The sequence below is a fragment of the Ruditapes philippinarum genome, unplaced genomic scaffold, assembly GCF_026571515.1.
Source record: "Ruditapes philippinarum isolate M1 unplaced genomic scaffold, ASM2657151v2 ctg4742_1_1_1_1, whole genome shotgun sequence".
NCBI lineage: Eukaryota > Metazoa > Mollusca > Bivalvia > Venerida > Veneridae > Ruditapes > Ruditapes philippinarum.
In genome coordinates, this window is record NW_026861815.1 from 165,859 (window position 1) to 177,294 (window position 11,436).

The 11,436-nt window shown below is 30.8% G+C and overlaps 1 protein-coding gene across 2 annotated transcripts; it reads right to left on the reverse strand.

Moving 5' to 3' along the window:
• Nucleotides 1-2,458: 2,458 nt before the first annotated feature.
• LOC132716921 (uncharacterized) lies at nucleotides 2,459-10,864 on the reverse strand. Of its 2 annotated transcripts, none has more exons than XM_060700265.1 (5): nucleotides 9,451-10,864; nucleotides 8,999-9,046; nucleotides 8,631-8,681; nucleotides 6,558-6,670; nucleotides 2,459-6,167 (listed from the first exon to the last, which is right to left on the reverse strand). In XM_060700265.1, the coding sequence occupies exons 1-5, from the start codon at nucleotides 10,001-10,003 to the stop codon at nucleotides 5,277-5,279; spliced, it is 1,656 nt and encodes a 551-aa protein (XP_060556248.1). In that variant the 5' UTR covers nucleotides 10,004-10,864; the 3' UTR covers nucleotides 2,459-5,276. The 2 variants fall into 2 exon arrangements, with proteins under 2 accessions (XP_060556248.1, XP_060556247.1); XM_060700264.1 differs by having other exon boundaries at nucleotides 8,631-8,684; nucleotides 9,451-10,862.
• Nucleotides 10,865-11,436: the final 572 nt, after the last annotated feature.

An 11,436-nucleotide genomic window follows, 5' to 3' on the forward strand; every position in this document is an offset into this window, starting at 1 on the left:
ACTAACACAATGGTTTTACTTTCATTGCAAATGTGTGACTGAGCATAACCGAATCCACCTAATGTCTGGTTTCGTCATCATCAACAATTGCTTTAGCTGTCGACCCAACCTTACTTAATTCTTGGATGTTTAAAGGCTCTACGGAAAATAATACGACTTTTTGTTTCCTCACTAATTTCTAAATTTGGAATGTATTGTGTTTTTACGGATATTGTTAAGAATCACACTTTATACTATGCTTTTAAACTGCGTGTGTAGTAATGTGTTTGTATGTAATGTTTCTAACTTCACAGAACGATTTTTATCAAAACTGATGCATAATTGCCACAATTCTTCCATATTTGTCTTTTACATATCTTAATTTGAAAGAATTGTATTCTCAACAATGCCTTAACAATAAAATAATCATTAAACTTTGCTGAAATTCGAGTAATTGGAAATAATTGGATTGTTATATAATAGGCATTATACGAAATTTGGTATTTCATTTAAGCAGTTAATTACAAAAGAGACAACCCTGGTATGTCATAAACTCATATCTATACCAGTTTTCTCCCTTTAAAAACAGTTGTTTTCTCTTAAATCTTTGTTTGAGTTCATTACCATAATGAAGTTTACGTTTAAAACTTATACAAATATGAATGTATGTTTAACACTGTTAAGGAATATTATGTTTTCGTAATATTTAAAGGTTTGAGTTGCTTTAATTTAGCAGTAATTTATTTTTTCTCTTTTATTAAGAAAATGGCTGCCAGTTAAACTATGATGCAATGTTACTAATTGTTGTTTTCCATTGTTTCGTCGAATGACTTATTTTCTATTGATTATTGATTATTCCTCAAATCAAGCAAAAAGTATTTGTACACTTAATGTGGAAAAAAATAAATATAAAAATAGACAGGTGCAGGCCTGCATCCTGTCGGCTTCTTAAAAGTCACGTGTTAGTCACGTGAATACCATTTGACATTGTGACTTTAAACATATTGTGACATCAATACCGAATAATCATTTGTATACTGTATTTGTCAATAATTTATTTCATATTGAATATCATAATGAGCCAAAATATTTCAAGATTTCACAATTTAACCTTAAACAAAAGATTGACAATTTGAGTAGCTTTACAAAACTTTACAATGTCCATCGCGATGTTTCTGCGGTCAAAATAAACAAAAGAAGACAATGTGTGTACAATATATTTTTAATAAAGATAGAAATATGAATATCAACAAATAAATTATTTATGTACCATTATTGTCATTTTCATGCATAGACAAAGTTCGGAGTTTATTGAATTTAAACCTTCAGGCCTCCAGATGTGTCAAACTATTTCAAGAAAATCAAGCTCGAGAAAAATGTTCTAAGATTTTCGGAAAAGTAAAATGATTCAAGATTCAAGTATATCTAATGATTTACATGTTATGTGCAATAATGACTGATTTTGCGGTACATATAAAAATTACCATATTTGTAAGTATTGCGCCTGATTTTGTAATCTTAACTTTGTATAATCAAAATTCATTAATCACAAAACATATAGAAAGAATATATCAAAAATGATTTTTTATAGGAGACTATGACAAAAACTTATAGAGAATGATATTGCTGATTATACAAAACAAATATAAAGTTGCTGATACCAGAAAAGGAGGATGATGTTGGTGATACAGAACAAAATTTAAATGAAAAATTGACAATGACATGGCCGATACAACAAATAGATAGTGATATTTCTGATAAAAGCAACTATAGAATGATAGCTAATAAAAACAAATAAAGAATGATGTATCTGATATAATAAACATAATGAGATTTCTGATACAAATCAAATAGAGAAAGATACTGCCGATACAAAACAAATAGAAAACAAAATAAATGCTGATTAAAAAAGCGAATGACATTGCTGATAAAAAACAAATAGTGAATAATATTGTTGATGATACAGAACAAATATAGTATTTTTATTGCTGATTATTCAAATCAAGTATAGTACAATATTCTTTGATTAATGAAACAACTTTACACACTATTCTCTATAACATAAATTAGTATGAAGTATATAACAACAACATATTTTTATCTCTTTAGCAAACTGTAAGATTGGCAGCTATTGTGACAGATGTCCTGTAGGTGATTTTAAGGTTGTCAAGGTTGGATCTAGAGATGTCAAAGTATGTTGTCCATATTGCTAGAAGTATTGCAATGCTGGAAATAGAAAAAGTGACGGAAGACCTTTTTGTACGTTCAATTACCCAGAAGGTATAATAAGTAACATTTCATCTACAATCTCTTAAAGTCAATAATTGTATATAACATCATGAAATTCAAAAGAAATAACAACGTTGCAGAAAATAATTTAAATATAGATACATTTTGTACATGTTTGGTTCTTAAAAAATGTCTCTATTGACGTGTCCATTTATGTTATAATGTATTTAATCTTTTTTTTAATTTTAGAAATAAAAGGTGACTGCTGAAAAGGACCGCAATGTGAACCATGTTTAAAGGGAGCAAACAAAACATATGCTGGAAGCATCAACAGTATTCCAGTCTGTTGTGCGCATTGTGAGAGGTCTGGTCTAATGCTTGGAGAAAAGTTGTGTAATTGTCTACATAATGGTCCATAAACGATGCAAATGTTTGAATTTGCAAATGGAAGTAAACCCCAACTCTGTACTTTTCTTGATTTGTTATTTAACTAAATCCTTTCAAAAATTAAAATAATACAAATCGATTATATGTTGATTTATCAATTTGTCGTTACAATTTACTTTCGTTTGTTTGTTTTACATACGACTTTAATAATGAAAATGTGAATATAACGTTGTTGTTCATACTGATGACATACATATATACATGTAATCAATAGCTTTATAAATAAAAAAATGATGAATAAAATATTGAGATCGTTAATCACTATATGAACATTGATTATCAACAAATAAAACAAAATAGAACATTTTAATTGACTAAAAATATCGCTGCACACATCACAAACCATTTTATATTTCGCATTTATTTCGTACTCTCATATGTCTATGTATTGATTTGAGATAAAAAAAAAATACTGTCCTGTTAAAAAAACCCCAAAGAAATGCTTTAAGTTTTCACAAGTTTTGATGTACTTGTTTAAAGTTTTATCCTGTACGGGGTTTTTATATACCAAATATTTCATAAAAAACACAGGCAAGTACGAAACATGAGCGTGAGGTATTCAATGTAGGTATCACAGTTTTAGCAGATTAAAACTCGCTTCCCCGTAAAAGGGATATAATTAATATTATTCCACCTCTTAATTAATATGCAATATTATTTACATTAGAATTGTATATATTAAAAAAATAACAAATAACCTAAAATGATAAATTTTAACGTTAGACTAAAAAATATTTGTTTGCACTGTTATCTTGAGCAACTTTTAATGTACACGTGAAAGTCTGAAGTCTTTATTAATGAAGACAACTATTAAATATCGATGACCTATTACATATTATGTTTATATATACATCAGCAAAAGAAGTGTGTTCCAGAATAAAACAAGAAAGCAATTTAATATAGTTAGTCAAGTACAACCAAACTAGTTTGAAATATACAATAGCGATTCACGGAGTTTATCGACAAGTTGTCTCTCATATAATCTATTTTTCCACTGAAATTATTCAGAGAAACCATGGTCTTTGCCGTGGGTGGTAACTGATTCTTCGTTCATACAATCATGTAAAAGCTTTCGAACACACGATTAGAGGAAGGGGGTCGTTCGCTCTAGGACCATTGATAACCTACTCATCGAGGTGATATTTGTTTTCACAAGTTTTGGTGTTACTGGTATAAGTTGTTAATATACCAAGTATCAAATTATAATATACACATATAAAGTCTTCGTAAATGAAGACAACGATAAAATGTAAATTGGCTATTCGGTGTTATGCAATATTATGTCTAAAATACTCTATTACTGATGCATCGAATCTCTCTATACATGTATCATTTCACCTTATAATGTCATAGTTTGTTCATGTCTGAAGTGAATAAAGAAATTTGAATTTGAACAAATTCAGGTGGTATGTAAGATCTAAACCAATTTCAAAATGTGTAAAATATATATAAACAAAATAAAAAATCGAACATTACATACTTGAATAACAAAATGATGGAATCACAAAAATAAAGTTTTTGTAAAAAAAATTATAGAAATATCATTCTGGACAATAATAATTGGAGCCAAAAAACTTATCAACAACAAGTAAAATATCGACAAGAACAACGCATAAAGAATAAGAAATTAACAAAATAAAAACAACAACATAAAAATAAGAATAAAACATCTAAACAGGTAAAAACCAAATACCTTTAAGTTAATATTTTTGTGTTCAATATCATAAAACGAATCTTAAAGGCATAAAATCTGATGCATTTTATTTGTACTAGTTCGAAAGTAATGTACTCATGGAGATTATGAAATGTTCGAATTAGGAAAGCTGTAATTAAAATGGGAACGTAAAATGCAGGTGAAATATGTACCAGCAGGTTCCCGTGAAGTCCACCATCATTTCTGAACAAAGGATTTTTTAAATACCAAGGAATGAAGTATTGATTGTGTTAAATTTTACAATCAAGGACCGTGGTCGCTATATTCCATTACATTCATGATTCTTAATAATCAAATTTTACCAAAAAACATAAAAATGAACAAGTTTCGTAAAAAAATCAAACAATAAACACCATTCTCTCATATTTTCTATATCAAAATTCTAAAACAAGAAATAAGCATCATTATCTAATATTTCTGTAATCAAACAATCCACACACACTTGGGATGGGGACATGAAAACGCTTTTAAAATCCAAATAAAATGTATAATTGTCAATCCCAGCACATAAACTGATCATATATATATAAAAAAAACTTAAAATAAGCCGTTTTGAAAAAAAATCATATTTCAACGTCTATAATAATATACACACTTCTTTAAAATCCAAATAAAATGTATATTTGTCAATCCCAGCACATGTTCTGATCTTATATATCAAAAAACTTAATATAAGCCGTTTTGAAAAAAAATCATATTTTGTTAAATAAAAAATGGCTCTTTTTAACATTTTGCCGTTTTTATTTTATATATGTGTTAAATAGAATATTATATTCGTGAAGATTCAATACTAAATCTATTGAAGTCGTTGAATAAAAATCGTTCAATAAATTTAGTATTAAACGTACATTCATTCAATATCCTCTATATGTTTTCTATTAATATAAGTTATGATGCTGATGATTAGTTACAAAAGTTTAATGGTAGAATTGGTTTCTTCTTCAACTTGGTTGATTCCTTCTTTTAGTTTTAGTGTTGCATATGAGCCTTTCTTTTTTATGCTCTCCCCAATTACCATTGAAATTAACTGTACCTTATCTGGATTATCTTGATCGTCTGTACAAACTATTGCGCCACTATCACGTTCTTTACAGAAAACCTCATTTTCCTTTCCTTCAGTGATGTCATCTTCGACAAAAATAAAATTTTCATCCATACATCTATCTCTTACACCTTCAATCTTTGGCATTGTTACAGTTCCACGTCCTAATGGTGTGCACGCTCCACATATTTGAACAGGAAGCCCCTTCATTTGTTCCGTGGTGTACGTAGTTAAAACGCCTTTCGCACTTTTGTCATCTGATGTTTTATATGTTGTGTCGAATTTCGATTTGTCCTCCTTGAAGGAAATTGCTGCAATATCTAAGACATTTTCGTGATTATCACCAAATGATTTATCAATATCAACAGATGCTCCTGTTTTTTTCCCTTCAGAATGGATAAATGCACAGGTTGCAGGACTGTCACCAATGGTAACGACATGTCGAGACACTAACCCGATCGTTTTACTTTCATTGCCACTGCATGATTTAGCATAACCAAATCCACCTAATGTTCCACACTTTCTGGTTTCGTCATCATCAAAAACTGCCTCAGTTTCTGATCCAACCTTACAAAATTCTTTGATATTCAACGGCTCTACAGAAAATGATGCGATTTTGTGTTTCTTCAGCAGGTGTTTCAGCGAAAATTTTAGATTCTGCGGATCGCAATCTACATCAACAAAAATGATTAAAGTGCAACCGCGGTATCCGCAACTTCTTATTGATGAACTTTTGTTTTTAAGATCTTCCTTCAACTGAAAATTGATAAATTTAGTTTTTATGAATCGAATGTAATTGTGTCAAGATTAAAACTTCTAATCCCTATTTATGGATAAAAACATATTTATTCACTATTAAAAATATCGTTTTGCATTTAAGACATTTAAGAGACAGATTCGTTTATCAATTATATACAATTTATACTTTCTTAACAATACCTTTTATGGTATTATAAACAGTATTTTGAAAAAAAGACGCTCTTTTGGAGCAGTAGAGCATGACAAAAACAAAACTGTCAGGCTCAGTTTGACCTGCATTAGTCAATACCAGACATATTATCGTTTTTGGAATGTAATATTTTTAAGGGTATTGTTAAAATTACTTAATACTAAGACATTGTTTAAAGGTACATATTATGAAACTACCTGTTTAGTAATGCGTTTGTCTGTAACAAGTGGTCTTTCATCATCTGGGATTAAACTTCGGCTAAACATGCCAAGCATTTCTTCAGAGAGGCGCTCTTTTAGCTGAATTGTCTCTAAAGATAGGTATCATATATAATATAAAAGTCCAAAATATAAAAAACTTCACTGAACGATTTTTATCAAGACCGATAAAAAATGCCAAAATTCACACATATTTGTCTTGGGCATATTTCAATTTGAAAATAGTATCCCATACGATGCGTTTACCATGAAATAATCTTTAAGTTTTACTTGAATTTTTCTCATGAAGGAACTTGTATACCGGTTGTTTGGAAATTATCGGACTTTTATATAATAAGCATTATACGAAATCTTGTATTTCATAAATGCAATTAATTACGAGGGAAACAACCCTGGTTTGTCATTAAGTGATAACCATACACTCAGATCTGCCTCGGCTAGTATCTATAATATCCGAAGACTGACGGAAAGGGCCGAGTAGTTGCGATTGCATAACCATACCAGCAATCGGAACATCCTCGGCTGTTATTCATTATAACATCGGAAACAATACGGAGTGAAAGTAGTTCTACCACGTGGTTTCAGATGTTAACAGAAAAAAAGAGTGTTATCTTCGATTATGTAAAAGGAATGAATATATTTGTTATATTGGTATGACCCTCCTTGTGTCTTTAAAATATACGAGCATGGAATCAAAAATATATTTTTGCCAATATGCCACATGGGCGCGCAGTCAAAAATACATGTTTATGCCAAAATGGGCATTTGTAAGTATGTATATTATATACCAAGTATGACACTTCCGACTTCCGGAGTTATGTATATATTAGTCTTCAGGAGTTACTAAATATATACATTAATGTTAGTATTGCCAATACGCCATTTTGGCACGCAGTCAAAAATGTTTTATGCCAAATGCGCTTTGTGATGCTAAATTAGCTTTTAATTTGTCGCCAAATGTGTTTTTTATATTTATATTTATTTATTTGTATGACACTTTCGACTTCCGAAGTTTAATGCTAAAATGTAATACTCTATTATGTTTGTCTGTAATTTGTCTAAAAGTGGTCTTTCAATATCTGGGATTAAACTTCGGCTAAACATGCCAAGCATTTCATCAGAGAGGCGCTCTTTTCGCTGTCTTGTCTTTAAAGATAGGTATTATATAGAATACCTTATGCCAATATTGGTTTTTACTCTGCACATGTGTTATATAACGTTTGTGTGCTTCTTCTGACTTTCGGAATGATAAAAAATACTATGTTTCTATGTTATATTGCTTATTCACTATCTAGGCATGCAGTTGATACATGTGTAATGTCAGATAGTCCTTTTAATTCGCTGTGCCAGATGGGTTTTAAGTTATACGTATATCGTATATATGTGTGTTTGTTTGACATTTAGATGGTTTACAACTCTTACCAGGAGTTAATTACAAAATATTTGTTCTGTGCAATTTTGTCCCTGTTCATGTTTGAGTATGTATCCAGATTTGTTCCATATAAATGTTTCCTTATCCATTTATTCTAGATGGTATTTAAAATAGATTTAATAGATTTCAATGAGTAAATGCATATACATATATGCATGCGTGTCTTAAACTTAATGAAAATAGCAAGCCAAATGTAACATTAACTGTTAATTAGTTATTCTTGCTATGCAATTTATAATATAATGTTTGGCTGAACGTTATAAATCAAAATAGCCATAAAAACTTATATCTTAGATTAATATCTTCTATTTCTTTGATAATTATTTTTGTATATTCAATCGCCAAAAATAACACTTGTATTCTAGAACAAATACAACCTTTCCTAGAATTGTCATAGCTGAATTATATACAAGTTCAAACAAACAAGTCTAAGATTTAATAGCAATTCAAGGGGTTTGTCGAAAGGTTGTCTCTTAAATAAGCTCATTTCGAACTGACATTGTTAACGGACGTTATGGTTTTTGCCATGTTGCAATTATTAGTAACTTCTTCAGAGTATTCTTTTACATATGATTCGAATGTATTCATATACAGCGTATGATTTGTAAATAAAGGCATACCAAATATATTCCTCTCTTTAGCTGAGCTAGTTCGCTTGGGCACGTATTCTTCTGCTGAAATAAGTCAGTTGTAAAATGTTATAGTAAAACGTTTTTCTTATATTCTTTTTTATTTTGTTTCATCTCACAAAATAAGTAATACTTAAACACAATAGAATATCTTCCGCACGAAAATTATAATTATGTAATACAACCATGTTATGCAGCAAACTTTTTCAAGTGAAAAGGCTATGAAATAAAAAAAGAATGAAAGCATACGGACGCATATTTGAAAAATGTAAACCATAAGTGAAGACATATAAGTAAGGTGCTGGATGATTTTCTTGCAAACTGCTGATTAATATATAAATATATAACCTCCAACATACCTCCTGATATTATGTCTTCTACTGACTTCGATCGTTGTGGCAATGACTCTAAAATATATATGTAAGATAATATTTAATGTTTAATTATCACATATCTCATAACCTGTTTCTAACCGATTTTAATCTAAAAACAACAACGAAAAACACACGTACACGCACGCACGCACACGCGCGCGCACACACACACACACAGACACAAAACCCCTATAAATTTATGTTTCTTAAAGTGATGTAAATAATCATATATTTACACACAAAAAAGACAAAAAAATATTCGGAGATGATTTTGTATATAAAAATATCGTAAATGTGAATAATAAATGAATTTTAGTATGTTTAGTTTTTAGTATATTTCTTTTCATTCATTAAATATTTCTTTTAAACCACTTAATATTTTCAAAGGAGGACATTAATTAATCAAACATGTAGAATCATATTTTTACGAAAGATACCTGTCTGTTGTTTTTCAAAAATTGTATTCAAATCTTGCAGCAGATATTGACATTTGCTTTTCATTCCTGATGCTTTGTATAAAATCAATTCAATCATTGCGCTGACACTTTCGTAAAGTTTTCCTTTGGAAACACAAAGCGTTCCTTGATACCAATCCGCATGGCTGTCATTCGTGTCAGTCACCAGGCAGATAGTCCCAACGTTGTTGTTTGTAGGTATGTCGTCTTCATTGATATCAGAAGCAACAATGATAACAAAAGAGTTTTGAAGACATCCTTTTCGAACAAGCTCTTTAACATTAGCGCATTTTTCTGTAATGCGATCAGGTATATCATTTTGTTTTGTTACACTTCTGATATCAATATCTTGATCATCGCCCAAGGTTTGTAGACATAGCTTGAACTCCTGTTTGTTGGTATAATCTCTGTACGAGGTCTGGTTCGAGGGTAGATAGATCTCATCGTAACGACGAAGAAGCGGGTCCAAGTGTTTGGATGCATACTTTACCCTTGGATAAGTAGAGAATGGAACGGTGTAAATCTTAAATTCCATTCAAATTGTAATTTGATTAGTGCTTCCTGTTTGGGAACTATGTATATGCCACAACTGGAATAAAAAATGTCAAGTATATTATTTTGTAAAAGATATATGTGTACAATAGTCTCATACATCCAAAACATCTTCAGCATTGCGAGTTAAAATCTATACAATTCTCATTGTCTTCGTGACAATTTCTAATGTGATTTTCGCATTGCTGATCAAATTTATTAAAACATGACATTTTCAAATAAGGTTATGAATTATAAAATTCATTACCAGTAATCATGTTCAAGGCCCTTGTGTGTATACATGTACACATTTATAAGAACTTGATTTTTAATTCGTTTTATAGTAAAATTAAAGCGGTTTTTATTTTCCAAATCACTTTTGTGTCGCCTCGACAGAGTAGTGGCGACATATAGGAATCACTTCTGCGTCGTCCGTTATTTGGGGTTTATGTGCTAGTTCTTGGATATTTATGTTGCACTTTCCCCAGTAAACAAGTAGACTAACCACATTAACCAGTCGATTTATGTGATTTCCTCCTTTTTAAAGTCAGATTATGCACGGACTACCATTGGATGTTTGCACGGACATCTGTCTGCCCGCACTCACAGGAGAGTAATTATGTGGCTAGAGGGACAATAGGTAACTGTTCTTTCTCTTTGATGTCATTCATTCCGTAATGCTTTTATGTGGCTATTTTCTTTTGCGTGGCTAAAAAGAACAATAGAGAGAACAATAGAGTAGCCACATAATTACTGTCCTGTGAGAACGTCAGTCCGTCAGGAAAACTGTCCGGACTACTCGACAAAAACGACGCAATTTCATTCAAACTTTACAGGAATAATCAGTACAAAAGCAAGTTGTGCATATCGCCGGCATTTCCCGGTTCAATGATTTTTTTTGTAGAGTAATGCCCCTTTAATGATTTTTATTTTTAAAGTTTGTCAGGCCTACTCTTCAGTTACCACTAATGCAATTCAATAAAACTTAACAGGATTGATCTGTAGGTCTAGTACTTGTGCATATTACACGGGTTTTCAGGTTAAATGATTTTGGACGAGCTATGGCCCTTGAATAAAAAAGGTGTTTTTTGTGTGTTGCCAGCAATTCAGACTTTTGTCTCGACTTCTTCTCAGAAACTACTGGTGCATATCATCCAAACTTTAGAGAAATGATCTGTACTATGTCTAGTTGTGCATATTTTTGGCGTTTTTTTTTTTTGGGGGGGGGGGGGAGGTTCATGATTTGTCAGAGTTATAGCCCTACTCCTCTTATACCACTAATAATTTCAGTGAAACTTTACAGGATTGATTGGTACCTCAAGTTCAAGCGCGCATTACATGGGTTTTCGCTTGAATGATTTTTGTCCGAGGTATGGTCCTTGCATAAAAAGGTGATAATAAAGTTTGTCCGGACTACTCCTCTTATACCACTTACAT